The sequence below is a fragment of the Caenorhabditis elegans genome, chromosome V, assembly GCF_000002985.6.
Source record: "Caenorhabditis elegans chromosome V".
Lineage (NCBI taxonomy): Eukaryota > Metazoa > Nematoda > Chromadorea > Rhabditida > Rhabditidae > Caenorhabditis > Caenorhabditis elegans.
Window position 1 is genome coordinate 10,183,217 of NC_003283.11, and position 14,476 is coordinate 10,197,692.

At 32.9% G+C, this 14,476-nt stretch overlaps 3 protein-coding genes across 4 annotated transcripts; 1 reads left to right on the top strand and 2 right to left on the bottom strand.

The window, feature by feature from the left end:
- Positions 1-67: 67 nt before the first annotated feature.
- On the top strand, positions 68-1,313 carry ZK856.4 (Saposin B-type domain-containing protein; the record flags this gene model as incomplete). 2 transcript variants are annotated; one of them, NM_001269264.1, is made up of 5 exons in its annotated part: positions 68-148; positions 580-663; positions 716-931; positions 981-1,092; positions 1,136-1,230. In NM_001269264.1, the coding sequence occupies 5 exons, from the start codon at positions 68-70 to the stop codon at positions 1,228-1,230; spliced, it is 588 nt and encodes a 195-aa protein (NP_001256193.1). The 2 variants fall into 2 exon arrangements, with proteins under 2 accessions (NP_001256193.1, NP_001379126.1); NM_001392589.1 differs by lacking the exon at positions 68-148 and having other exon boundaries at positions 578-663; positions 1,136-1,313.
- A 152-nt stretch (positions 1,314-1,465) lies between these two features.
- On the bottom strand, positions 1,466-2,791 carry ZK856.18 (RRM domain-containing protein). Its single transcript, NM_001269266.5, has 5 exons — positions 2,728-2,791; positions 2,536-2,680; positions 2,184-2,484; positions 1,813-1,978; positions 1,466-1,767 (listed from the first exon to the last, which is right to left on the bottom strand). Exons 1-5 carry the CDS (start codon positions 2,771-2,773, stop codon positions 1,535-1,537), a joined length of 891 nt encoding a protein of 296 aa, NP_001256195.1. The 5' UTR covers positions 2,774-2,791; the 3' UTR covers positions 1,466-1,534.
- A 3-nt stretch (positions 2,792-2,794) lies between these two features.
- On the bottom strand, positions 2,795-6,915 carry ZK856.5 (Metallophos domain-containing protein). Its single transcript, NM_001383382.2, has 10 exons — positions 6,699-6,915; positions 6,545-6,653; positions 6,054-6,099; positions 4,128-4,260; positions 3,994-4,076; positions 3,791-3,948; positions 3,449-3,731; positions 3,312-3,404; positions 3,142-3,267; positions 2,795-3,072 (listed from the first exon to the last, which is right to left on the bottom strand). The coding sequence occupies exons 1-10, from the start codon at positions 6,900-6,902 to the stop codon at positions 2,928-2,930; spliced, it is 1,380 nt and encodes a 459-aa protein (NP_001369926.1). The 5' UTR covers positions 6,903-6,915; the 3' UTR covers positions 2,795-2,927.
- Positions 6,916-14,476: the final 7,561 nt, after the last annotated feature.

Below are 14,476 nucleotides of genomic sequence, written 5' to 3' on the forward strand. Positions count from 1 at the left end.
AACTCGGATAACAGGAAAGTAAATTTGTTGAAAATATTATGTCAAAATCAGTATATAATGAGAAGGAATGTTTGAACATCAAATACTGAAAATGAAATTATTTTATATTTTATTATGCATCCTTGTTGCCTCCGAAGCATTGGATTTTGTAAGTTTTACAATATTACGTAGACATTCAAATATGAGAGGTTCCGCCATATCTTATACGCATGGGTCTCGCCACGAGAATAACGAGTTACTGTAACTTGTATCGATTAATGGGTCGTTAGTGCATAATCTTTTTAAAATTAAATGAAAACAATACTGTCAAGATTTTTAATTTTAAAAAGTTTATGCAAAAGCGACCCGTAACTTATTATAACATAACTTACAGTAACTTATTGTTCGAGTGGCGAGACCCCGTGCGCAAAAGAAATGACGAAGATATCATCTGAAAACCAAAGTTATAATTTTGAAAATAACGGGGTTCTAAAGTCATTTCACTCATAAATAAATGTACTATTTGTCTTACTAATACTATTTAAATCTTTGTTTTAAAGTCCCATAACATCCTAAATATTGGAAAATATTTTATTGCAGAATCCATTACATCAATTGTGCTGGTTATGTGTACGTATTGTGAACTTGGCAAAACGCACGAGCAACTCACAAGCTGTCAAAGAAGTGAAAAATTTCAACATAGAAACTTTTTCGACATAGAAAACTGACTTTTCAGATTGAAAAGAATACTTGTAATATGGTATTGGACAATAATATGGTGTGTAATGGAGCAATTGAGGTGTCTGCAATGTATTTTGGTTGGACTCCTGCTGTAAAATTATGCCATAATTTGTATATGTGTGCATCTCCAAGTTCAGACGGAAGAAGCAAGATGAAGTCTCCTGTGAAACGAGGACGGCCTCCCAATGAATTGACAAAAAAAGTTCTTGATGTAGGATCAAGTTTGAGGTCACAATAAAGACATCGAGTAAGATTTTCAGATTTTGTACAACGATGAGTTCCCAGTTTCCGAAAATCAAGATCGTTTTCGCAGACAAGTAAATGTCAATGAAAGTGCAATCAACTTCAACGGCTTTAATGATATCGGGAAAAGTTAATGACTTTCACTTCATGAAAAACAATTTTAATTTTTCAGTGCTCCAAGGACATGTTACCAATTTCAACAACGACATCGTGCATTTTTTGAAAAAGTTCCAAAAAGCAATTAGTGTATCTGGACGGAATGAATAAATAAATTTTAGTACTGTGAATATAATTTTTATACGACTTGATATCTGAAATATCTTTTATAAGAATAAATATTGTATTTTGTAGATCCTCACAGGGTTGTTTCAATCCTCTCGCACCCGGATCTCCGAGAAATAACGACATAAACGTGGTTATAAATAATTACTAAACTGGGCGCAATCAAGGGCGCCTCCGTAGCGTCTTTCCCTGTAACTGTTCACAACAAAGCTCTATAGAAGTGAAAATTATTAAATGAGCGTGTATTCAAAGTTTGAAGAAAAAGAAACATGAAAGAGTTTTAAAACGATCATAAAGAACCAGTCCAATTATACTCCAGCTCCATTTTTGAACAAAGAGATAATTGTCGTTGTCTTCCAATTTCAGAATCTCCTTTTCTGATACTATTAATATAGCAATTCATGATTTGTTGAGTAACTGGAGCAATTTCTTGTCTCATTGGCGGAGGAGGGATGATTTTCGTGCGACGGAAGAAAGCAGTATCCGGAAGAGTGTGATAAGGTGGAGGAAGATTGAGAAAACCTTGAAAAGTTGAGTGTTTTCTTTAAATTTAGTTATTAAACAAACCGGTTGATTGTTGTGCGGGATAGTATGAAAACGGAGTGATTGTTGCAGACGAATCGCAACTTTCAGCGTATTGAGAGGACGATGAGCTAACGGTTCTTGACCGAGAGAACAATGAATATGACGAGAAGGATTGAGTCGAATCAGAGAAAATTGATGTTTGGGAAACCTGGAATAAAATTAAATTATTCGAAAGCTAGATTTTCACATCAAGGTTATGGAAAGTATTTAACTTCGAAGTTTTGACAAAGAGTCATTGAAACTCGAATCATCAGTTGCGATTTGTGTTTACTACTACCGTACTCATACTACAGTAACCAGATATCAATTAATATTTGAAAAATGAAAAAAAATGTTTCTTTGTCTTGACTCACCGAAGAATTTTGTTGAATAAAACTTGCAAAGATCCCACTAAGTTCATCAACAGTTACTCCACGTGAAGTCGTGATTCCTGGTTCTTCAACTTCTCTCTCTTCATGAGTTCTCGCGACGTGATTGCATTTGACTGGTCTGCAAATTGTCCACATATATCCATTCACAAACATAGTTCCTGAAGTTAGTTCCAAAAGCCGAGATACAGACTGTCGGGCAGATCTTTCATAGTCATTCTGAAATACGACAAAAGCCTGGCATGCATCTATTGGGCATATCTGAACAGCACGAATTATACCAAATCTGAAATATAGCTTTTATAAATTTCCCCATAATTATTTTTTAAAAACTGACGGAGCAAGTTCCTGTTTGACATCTTCCACTGTAAACTTCTCTCCTCCGAGTGTGTTTTTCAAATTGATTAATATCGCATTTTTCGGACTCTTTTCTTTCTTTTTTGGGTGTTGATAAGTCGAGTTTTTATATCGAGTATGAATGTCTGAAAATAGCTGGAAATGCAAAACCCATTTTGAAAATGATAAAAACCTGAGTAAGAAGTTGTTGAGTATGAGTTGTTTCGGCTTACCGCCATTATGATAAATCGAGAAATGAAATAAATTATTCATTTATTTAAAGGCAAGTTCATAAATTATAAAATAAAAACCGTGAAACCATTAAAAATAATAGTAAAAGAAATGCAATAACCCGTTTTCAAATTGACTCCATAAACAGATACATAACAATATTTACAGAAATAATTCAGTGTAGATGATTGCAAAAAGAGAAAATAATGGAATATTCAAAGAACGAGTTGCTGATTTAGTGTATTTCGACAAGCAGGAATAGTAGCGCGGATAGTCGGAATACTCCATTGAACACAGTTGAGCACCTCTGAAAAATTTTAACTGTAAATTCCAAGAAGTCTCTAGAAAAGAAATTTAATTTCGGATAAGTACAAACCTGTAAACTCCGAGCGGCATTTGTGGGTTCCAGAATGCTGTGTTGTAGTCAATATACTTTTTAAAAAGTGTGTCGTTATTTTTCATTTTATCAAGCAGTGCTGACATTGTGGTAGGATTGATGTCTCTATAAAAAGCGTTTTATATAAGTTTTAAAGATTCAATCTCTACCCTGTGATTCCATAAGCGTCTTTAAAAGAATACTCGAATACAAAAGGTGTTGATTTGTTTTTATTGAGATCGTCCAAATTGATAAAGTACGTACTGAAAAATATAAATAATTTCTTGAAATCAAATATCTAGGCAACCTGATATCTTGTATTTTACTGTAAGCATCAGTTTCATAAACTCTGAAAGTCGGATTGTTTGCTCCGGCTCCCGGAAGATCAGAGAACCAAGGAGTTACTGCTGGAGCCATAAGTGCCAATTGTACATTATTTTCTTTTGAGTCTTTAATTAAATGGAATGTATCAGTATGATGATGTCCAAAAATCATCCATCCAATTGAGTTTGCGTATCGAACAGTTAAATCCAAAAAACGTTCATTGTACTCGTCACGGAACCAAGTGAAATTTGGAGTTTTTTCGAAAACTTAAAAAATTGAATATTTAAAATGGTTTTGTAAAAAAGTAAATGTATACTCTACATACCTCCAGGTCCAATATGTGCTACAATATGAACTATAGAAGTGCAATTCTCGGATATTCTATTTGGACACTTTTCGGCATTTGAAAGTTCTTTTTCGAGGAAAGCGAACTGGTCAGCCGGATCTACTTTGTTTGTGAAGTTAACGTATGCTTTATTGGCACTGAAAGAATTCATTTTCTCGTTCATCAAGATTATTTAATCTTACTTGTAATATAAATTTGTGTTGAGAACAACTGCTGTTGCATTTCGAAGCCGATATTTATAGTATCCACCTTTCAGGAATGTTGCCTGTAAGTTTACTTTCAGAGTTTCTTCCTCTCTAAATATAAATTTTCAAACCTTATTCTCATCTCCTAATTTTCCTTTCCAGAGTTCCCACGTTTTTGTATATAAACTCGATTCTGACTCGAATCCATTTGAAGGGGCGTAGTCGTGATTTCCAAATGTTGGAAGAATTGTTTGATTTGGGAATCTGAATTATTTTCCATTATTTTATCAACAAGTTTAGTTCCGTGCACTTTTGGTCACATTATTTTTTGCCTACCATTACGTAAAGAAGACCAAGAAGCAAATTTTGATAAGGGGAGGATTAAATTTGGCAATTTGTTTTATTGAAAAAAAAAGGGGAAAGTAGAAAATGAGGTAACACTTACAGTGCTGGCCAAAAAGATATCCACTTTTGGTTTTTTGTGTGTAACTTTTTTCTAAGTGGTTATTTTGTTTTGAAACTTCACCACAGTGTTTACAAAATCTAAAAACACAATATTCATCAAAAATGTTCAACAGATTTTGAAAAAACTTCAGAAAAATTCAAAAAAATCGAAAAACTAGAAATATTGAAAAAACCGAGGTTGCAAGGAAATGACAATTAAAGTACCGGAATATGAGCAATTGGATTTAAAAACAACATAATTATGCTTAATACTTTGTCGCGTATCCGTTTGCATCAATAACAGCTTGACAACGACGTGGCATCGAGTCGATCAGCTTGTGAATAACTGACATGGGGATAGCTTTCCAAGCGTTTTCCAACTGGTTGAATTTGGCATCTGCATTTGAAGCCCGAATACCTCCAAGACGTCTTTCCAACTCTTCCCACAAATGCTCTATTGGATTCAAGTCCGGAGACTGACTTGGCCAATCGAGCAAATGCACACGACGACGTTGAAACCAGGAACGCACATGAAGAGAAGTATGCTTAGGATCGTTATCCTGCTGAAACACGAAGCCACGGCCCACATTTTGAAGTGCCCAGGGTCGCATTGTAGTTTCCAAGATGTTTTCGTATTGAAAACGATCCATAATGCTTTGGATTCTCCTTAGTGGGCCCATGGAAGTGCTGGTGAAGCACCCCCACACCATGACGCTCCCACCTCCATGCTTAACGGTTGGGCATTGATACTTTGGAGAGTACCTAGAGCCAACAGGACGACGTACCCAGGAATTTCCATCACTCCCGAACAAATTGAACTTGCTTTCGTCAGACCAGATGTGTTTAGCCCATTCCTGACGTCCCCAACGAAGATGTGCTTTTGCCCACGCAACTCGAGCCATGCGATTTTTCTTACTGATGAACGGTTTCTTGACTGGCTTTCGTCCGTGTAGTCCTGCTTGCTGTAAACGTCGACGAACAGTTCGTTTACTTGGTACAGGTTCATTTGGAGAACTTATAATCATTTGAATATCCGTGGCGGTCCTATGCGGATCTTCTCTTGCTGATCGGAGGATGTTGCGATCCATCCTATGGGTTGTCACTCGAGGCCTGCCGGGCGAGATTCTCAAAGCGACGGATTTCTAAACATTTATTATTAAAAAATAATATTTTTCGAACTCACCTCAGTTTGGTACTTCTTGATTACTTTCCAAATAGTCGACGGAGAACGTTGAATTTGCAGCGCGAGCATTTTCGTGGGTATTCCTTGTTCGAAGCCAGCTACAATGGCTTTCTTGACGTCCAAGGAAAGATTTTTACACCCAACAGATTTTACCATACCTTAAAAATAATTTATCAACCAAACAAATCCAGTGCAACAAACAGAGTGCGTTTTATTGATAATTCAAAAAAAATAATGAAATTGGAAAAACGAAAAAATCAAAAAATTGAAATAAAATTCAGAAAAAATCGATAATCATGTAATGTTTGGTCCGCAAATTTGCGTAACATTTCGCTTTATGCACACGGAAAAATTCAAGTCAAATGGATGCTTGAGAAAAAAGTTACACACAAAAAACCAAAAGTGGATATCTTTTTGGCCAGCACTGTACCTGGAGAAAAGAAGCGAGGTGGTTTGATTGACGGCATCAAGAACAACTGAAATAAAATGGAATATAATTGGGAATAAAAATTCCGATAGGGGTACGTACTGTATTTTTAATACGTTACCATACTTTCTTCATGCTTTTAGAGGTACATTTTATTTGGACACCTTAAGTCATGAAAATCTATACACGGTCAGATTGTGCTACAAACAAATATAATAAAACATCAGCCGAAGACTGATCCGTGATCTTGCAGATTTTTTCCACAACTTTTTTTGTTGTTTTCATAGTTCTGTCGAGTCAATTTTCGAAAAAAAAAATCCTCATCGAATTTATTAGGGTGGCCGAGTTTTCTTGCCATGCGGCCACATAGTGAAAACCGAGTTGTTGTTTATTGTCAATAGACAATAGCCAATTATATTCAGTGGATTTCAAGTAGTTATTTCTATTCTTTCATAATATTGATAAATATTGATATATACATGAAAACAATTTACTTTCCCATCCATATCCATCAATGTGAGCCACATTATCTCCTGTCCAAATGATAAGATCCGGATTTGGAAATATACGGGCAGATTCATCGATAGCGAGTTGGATCAGTGGCTGGAAGTATTCAATATTAAAATTACATTGAATGCCGTTACTTACTTTTGGTGCATCACACATGTAGTCTCCATACTCTCCAAGTGTTGTATTTCGTTCCGTACCATCATCGTGACACATATGTTTATTGTCTCCGTTTATAGAATATTGAACGTCAAGATGAAAATCGGCGAGATGAAGAACTTGATAGCCCCAGGATTTGAGAGGTAGAGCCAGAAAAAGTAGGTACATTAACAAGTTGGGCCACATTTTTTCGGAGAACCTGCAAATGATTCGATTATAAATGATAACTAGAGTCTTATATAAACATTCTATGGTTGATTATAAACAAAAAACAACGGAATCAATTTTTGCAAGGACACTGGACACAATAATGAAAGACGAGAACTAGGAAAAGTGGGTGGAGAAACCGAAACGAAGAGAAAAAAGAAGGTGATAAGTCGCTTGTAAACCATGCTCTTATTAACGACTTTCTTATCAATTTTGGCATCATTATGCTACTGAAAAGACAACGTAGAAAGTAGAGACGCAGATAAATTCAGAGTTTTGAACGATTCGCAACAGTTCTCCGAGGGTCGTTGAATTGATGAAACCACGTGGGCAGATTGCAAGAAATTCATGAAACATATGATGGCACCGGGTGATAAGAGGGGATCGATGTCAGGAAAAAATACATTAAATAATTTTTTCGGGGGCCTAGAAAAATTATTTGAATTCATTGAAAAATGAAATTATATTTACATACTTTCGCATTTTAAGAATCAAACATGGTTTTTTTGTGAACATTTGTAAGTGATTGGTATTTTCGAAGAATTGTTGTTGTATCGCTTCAGAAGATAGGCATCTTGAGGTAACATTCTGCAAATCAATACATTTTTAGAGGGTCTCTATTGGGATGCACTGAACTCTTCCCAGTTTTCAAATTTACACGATTATCGTTGATGGAAGATCTGTATACCCTTGTAAACTTAAGTAAGTTCACAATGCTGTAAGATATTCACAAAATGTTACATTTTTAAAATTTTGAACCACTAATTTTCTAGTCGGTAAATTTAAATTTGCTAGGTTAACGAGAAAAATTCTTAGCAACGTGTTAGTCTATTTTTAAAAACTCCCTTATTGCTAAAATGACAGAATGTCACAGTAAATGTTCTGAAAAGTTTTAAACATATTTTTATTTGCAGTCAAGAAGTGGCGATCACTACGTTGTCACCGATCTTAATTTTGAAATTCAGCAAAAACAGGGACTTTTTTTAAAATTTCACATTCGAATTACGTTCCATTTATTTCAAACCATTTTGCAAGTAAAAACATACGAAATTGATCTAAATTTAAATTTACTAAAAAATCCTAATTTTGTAGAATGTGTAAAAAATCCTCACTGGCGCTACTTTTCCTTCAATGCCAATTTCATAAATATATGTGGTTATACCATTGTTTCAAATACATCTTCCAAACGTTTTTCCCAATTAAATCATTTAAACTCAAAATTATTTTCATGTATTCTTGATCTACAACTCAATTCAAAAGTTCATTACTCTCACTAACTGAATTGTAAATAGGATTGATAATATGCAGAGAAACAAGTGAATGATGACGGTTAAACAGAATCTACGACTTTTTGATTGATAGGTGAGGATTCATAAATTGATAAGACAATGCACAACTGAAAGTTATGAACTTTCAATTTTTGAACAAATAATTGTTTTTGAAAGTATAGGAAAAACACAGTAAAGTTGTATCTGGTAAGTTTTGTTGAAATAGAATACTCCCAAGAAAATTCGAAGAATCGTGGAGGTATTTTGGAAAAACAAAGTTTTATAGCTTTTTTGTTTTGTTTTTATTGAACGCTTTTGTGGTTTTTAGTCCAGATTTAGTTTCGTTTGGAGGTTTTAAGTTTTCACTTATGGAATCTGACAGAATTTTTTCTAAATATTTTTTTTGATATGTGGGCAAAAACATTCAGTAATCGAGTAATATGACAACTGACAATACTATTCAATGGAAACAACATTCTTTGACAATGACACCGCAGAACTGAAATATTTTTGGAAGATAGAAAAGCTTTTTGTGTTTTTTCGTCATTTTATGTCTGACGATCAAAATTTGAAACGATAAATACCTTGAACTTCATCACAATTTCTGATGCTTCAAGGCTTGAAACATCAGAAATAGGATCCATTCTTAAAATTTCCCAGTGCGTTAAAAATAGGCGTTAAAGATGATAGTTTATTGCAATATTGTATTTATTATTAAATTTTTATTTTGATGAAAAATCATTAGAAAAAAAAACTGTTTTTTTTAATTTTAGAATATTTTGTACATTGATCAGAACTGAATTCGGGAGTTCAATATTGGTACTCAATCTTGAGCAGCTGCGTGCTTTTTCAAAATATATTTACGAATTTCTTGCAAAAATACTCTGCATACTGCGAAATTCTGTAAGTTCTTATGAAATATCATCATCCAGGTGATTGGGTACGTCTGTAATCTGACTCAGAACTCAAGCAAAACTTATTTTGATATCATGTCTGAGGTCCCACGTGAATTTTGGCATTGTACGATTCCAAGGAAATTCTATCAATTTCACCAGTGAAATCAGATAAGCATGCAAGTTTCTTTGAAAATAAATATGAATAGCAGTGAAAATGGGATTTCTTTGCTAACGAACTTACGTTAATAGATTCAATCACTGGAAACTTCCAGCTTGCGTATATTTGTTTTTTGTCTGTTCTTTCGATTGTTCTCCTAATCACTGAAAGTCAGAAAACATACGTCAGATGATGTTCACACAGTATTCTCGAGTATATAAAAAGTCATCATGCAGCAGCTCACTTCGTATTCATTTCAAAAAGGTCACTGACCTATTTTTCATCTCATTTGTAGTTTATTCTTCAATGCCTCCCCCTCTATTTGCAATTTTTTATGCTCAACTAAATTCTGTGTATTTCTTCAAATAAATACAACAAATGTCTAATGATAAGTTCAACATCATTCGTTTACTTCCCATTCGGAATTTTTAATAACTTTATCGCCAAGAAATTCTAAAACTCTATTTTATAAAAAAACTCTCAGAAATTTTTATTTCAGAATAAAAACCCGAAAAGCCAAAATACATGTGTTTTATATATGCTAAAAATACAATGTATCAAGTGGCAGGTGGGACGTATGTAGTTGATTCAATTTAAATAGTCCAATATAACCAAACCATTAGGTCAATCAATTATTACTATGAAAACTTACGAACAATTTCCGAATGAGTTTTGATGTATGAAAACTTTTTAATGATTTTAGTAATGGCATCGTCTCAGAGTATGCTTCTTTGATAAGTTGTTAACCAATTCAAATAAAATGTTCATTTTTAAAACACGGAAAAGCAGCTTCACTCTGATCACGTCTGCTTTCGAGATAAGCTATGCTACCGGATTAAACGCCACTTGTCAGGAAAATACGGTAGGCAGTCAAATATTTGTAGACAGGAATGCTTGCTTTATCAGACTAGTGATCAAAAACGAGGTGATAAATATTTAGGTTGTACTTAGTACATAAAGCTAGAAATGTGTGTGTTTGTAGCTAAAGATAATTGAATGATCTATAAAGAATTTACTGAACTTCATTTTTTCGTCTTAAATTTTCCTACGTCAACTATTTTTGATTACATTTCAAAATTTAAAGAGCTACATATTTCATTGTAGCCAAAATACTAGTTGCACTTCTGAACACATTTTAAACGAATTTTTATTTAAAACCAGCCATGGCCCTTGTAGCCATAATCATTTTTCAAAGAATATCATGATCTTCGTTTAAAAATAATTATTTTTGATTCCTGTAGAAGTTTAAGATCACAAAAATGATAATCCTTTGTGTTAGTTTACTTCGAAGTTTTTAAAAGTCTAAAATTTAAACTTCCTGTTTTTCTTTTTTCGTGTAATATTTCGAAATATTTTGTTTCATCTCCTTCTTTGATATTGCAAAAATTTCTAAATCGTGGTTTATAAGGAACGAAAAATTCCTCCCAAAATTCTAAGATCACCATACTCTAAAGTCTTCTAGACAATGCGAGTCAAAATGGCATTAACTATGACTTAGTTAGATAAGGGGATATAAGATTGGGAATGTTTGCTATGACTCGATCAGATCACAAAAATTGAGGATATTGAGTTTAGAAATTTTGAGGACAACATTCCGTTGAAGAAGCTAAAGTAGACTTTGATGTGTCACTGCTTAGAGCATAATCTGGATATTCACATTTTCAAAGTAGGCTAAGAAAAGGTTTCATTTATGTCTTACTTTAGTTTCTAGGACTGTACAAAAGTAACGTTTTTAAAATAATTTTCAATTTTCAAAATTATATAAAAGTTTTGAAATTTAGCAAAAAAAATTTGATGAAAAAACAGAGACAATGGAGAACAAATGGCCGATGTGAGTAAAATTCTCGTGTTATTTCAATTTGTCTACACTTATTGCTGCTCAACAAATGAAAATCAAGTGGTTAAAATTGATTAAGAAAACAGGAAATAATATATAGAAGTAAATCTTCTTTTTGATAGGATAGGAATCATATATCTTTTAAACAATACAATTAATATTTTTACCTTGAGAAGTTCAAATATTTTGACCATCGGTCATTATTCTACATCTAATTATATTAATTTTCAATTTGGAAGAAAGAAGAAACATCAACTATTGATTTGTATAACTGTAAAAATTACCTAGCATCTAGAAAAGGTGTTCTGAAAATCTATACGTATACGTTGAACCTATAATTAAAGTGAGTAACCGATTAGTTTTAGTTCAGAGTTTCCAAGTAACTCATCCTTCAGACTACCACTCCCTTTTTTTTGCATTTTCTGTCTCGAAATTTTAACAAAAAAATATGCTGAGAATAGATAATTATTTTTGTATTGTTTTGATGAGCTGCGTCACTGGTCACATAGATTGCCCCAGAATGGCTTTGTACAACACTTTCTGGACATCTCCTGAAAATATCGCGGTCACCCCGTGACTTGCATCCATAATCAAGATCATATACGACGTCAGTGAAATGACGATTCGTATTCCATCGTCGCTTCGGTTTGCAACTGTGCTATATATTTCACACAGACCGCCCATCTTTCCATTTTAAAATTTGAAAAAAACCTCCCACGGTGTTTTTATCGAACCGCATTGACTGCTTCAAGTGACTGGACAGTTATGTATATCCTCTGCACTTGCTTTCTTTCTATTTTTCATTTTGAAATATTCTGGAAGTAGCCCTTTTGAGAACCAGTTGTAGTCGACGCCAAGTTCGAAAACCTACTAGTCAAACGTTCACAAAAATAATACTGAAAATAGAACGAATTTAATTTTTGGCTTCTGACTTGTCAAAATCGTTTGAGAATTAGTAACTTTAGGCTTGATATTAGGAAGCAAAAACATTTAAAAATTTGTTCATTGAAACTTTTTTAAGTAGCTGTAGTAAGCATGACTAAATCAGAATCTCATTCATAAGTATAAATCTTAAAATCCTCGAGCATTGACAGTTATAACTGATTTTCTATGTCACACTTTGGGAGGTCTTGAAATGCTCATTCTAATTAGATCCTCAAACACAGATATGGGATATTTTTAAACAAATTCATCTAATCTAACAAATTGGTTGCTGTTTCGCCTTACCGTCTCCGCCAACCTATGCAACTTTTAATCCAAGTTTCACCAACTTTCGGTAGTTTTTCAGTGCGTATTTCTGTTCAGTAAAAATTTTACCCTAAAATTTACCCAAAAAATTTTCAAATCTGAAAAATGATTGCATAAAATCCAATTTCTCTAGGCAATCATATTTTCAAGTCAAAGTGTTTTCATAGTTTTCCCATCTGAATTATTAAGTGGATAATATTCAAGAAAGCGGATAATCGCATTGTTATCTAATTCAAAACAAGATACCAAATGGTACTTGATCAATCCGATTTGTACAAATGTGGCTTAATTTTTTAGAGTTCGAATTTTAGAAGTAAGGCAAAAATGGTTCTGTACAATTTTTATACATTTTTTTATCATGTTTCAAATGTTTTTTATTGTCTTCAAACGATAAAATATTAGTTGATAAGATTTTAAAGATTAAAATCATTTTCAAAATGCTTTCGTAATTTTCCCATCCGATTTATTAAGTGGATAATATTTAAGAAAGCGGATCATGACATTGTTATCCAGATCAAAACCAGGTACTCGATGGTACTTCCGATTTGTATAAATGTTGCCAGATTTTCTAAATTTGGAAGTCGCCCAAACAATGACTTTGAACCTAAATTTTAGGGAATTCGGCAATTTCACCACCATATCTTTCACAGAAATTTTTTGAAAACTAAAAAAGAATAAAAATTTTAAAGTGTTTTATTTTATCATTTTGGATTATTATAAGCATTTTTTGACAATACAAAAGTTGAAAAGAAAAAATTTGAAAACAAGACCATTTTTTTAGTTCTATACATACAATTTTCCAAGATTCGGAAGAATGTTAACTATTTTCTCTAGACAACCATATTTTCAACTCAAAATTTTCAACTCAAAACATCATTTTCCCATCTCAATTATTCAGTAGATAATATTTAAGAGAAGCGGATCATCACTCTTTCATCCAGATCAAAACCAGATACCAAATGGTATTTGGTCGATCCGATTTTTATAAATGTTAAGCTAGATTTTGGAAGTCGACGAAAAAATGCGTATAGGATTATTTACAATATTTTCGCCCCCTCCGTTTTCTGTCGGTTATTCCAAAACTTGTGTTTTCCACTCAAAGGAGCTATTTTTTAAGTGATCATAGAGATGCTTCAACTGATGCTTTTTGTTTAAAATGGCTTCTCTTTCATGAAGTACTTACAAAAAATAGTTTGATGTAAATTTCAGTTCAAATGACGTTTCCGCACAAATATGTTTTTAAAATCTTACGATAACTAGATTTGATTAGTATTATTCTGAGGTCTTCATGTGTTTTCAAAGTCTCCTCCCAACGAAATAATTACGTAGAGCAGGATTATAGGAGACAAGGTCCAACGAGATTTCAAACCAAAAAAAAACACAGAAAATTCTGTTTGTTTATCGAACTTATAAGGCTCCAGTATTTAAAATTCAATTTATTGGGTCACTACGCACTTATTCGCCCTCTTTTTGTCAGTTACATAATTATATCACTTTGTTAATATGATAAAAATGCAGATTAGGATTAGTTTGATTGTGTATCTGTCACTTGCAATATCAAAGTGTCAACTTAGATTTTTTAATAAAAAAAAGATCTAGATGTTTAGATTTTTTTTGCTTTTTCAACTCTACTAGAAATTTGGTGCGAAATTATTTTGCGAAAAACATTTTGCATTAAAATACAGGATACAGTTAGAAATAGTTGACAGTGAGGGGCTAAAAATTTCGCAAAAATATACAAAATTTTATTTGAGCTCTAATTTTTCAACAAAAAAATTTATTTGATGCAAGATAATAATTTTATTATCGCTGATAAGTCTTATAGTCAGGAGAATAACAACTAAAAAAAATGCTGATCCGTAAAATAATATATCTTCGAACTGAATTAGATCTAGTTTGCAAAACGTGCAAAACTATTTTCATTATTTTCTTGTGTTTCATCACGAATTTCAGATTCATTTTTTTTTTTGCAATATTATTTCCTTCACCTCACAATTAATTCAGTTTTGATTCTCCTTGAAAAACTCAATAATTTAAACCTTCTACCACCTACGTGTTAAATCTGAAAATCTGTATAAACCCTAAAATATTATATTTAAAAACAAGAAAATGATAGTACAAGTTTTATAATCCCTTTGCATGTCGTC

Coding starts and splice junctions, on each gene's coding strand:
- ZK856.5 (NM_001383382.2), bottom strand. CDS start 6,902: ATGTGGCCCAACTTGTTAATGTACCTACTTTTTCTGGCTCTACCTCTC. Junction 6,654..6,698: donor ACATGTGTGATGCACCAAAA/GTAAGTAACGGC, acceptor GAATACTTCCAG/CCACTGATCCAACTCGCTAT. Junction 3,268..3,311: donor GACGCTTATGGAATCACAGG/GTAGAGATTGAA, acceptor CGCTTTTTATAG/AGACATCAATCCTACCACAA.
- ZK856.18 (NM_001269266.5), bottom strand. CDS start 2,773: ATGGCGGTAAGCCGAAACAACTCATACTCAACAACTTCTTACTCAG. Junction 2,485..2,535: donor GTCAAACAGGAACTTGCTCC/GTCAGTTTTTAA, acceptor GCTATATTTCAG/ATTTGGTATAATTCGTGCTG. Junction 1,979..2,183: donor TTATTCAACAAAATTCTTCG/GTGAGTCAAGAC, acceptor ATTTTATTCCAG/GTTTCCCAAACATCAATTTT.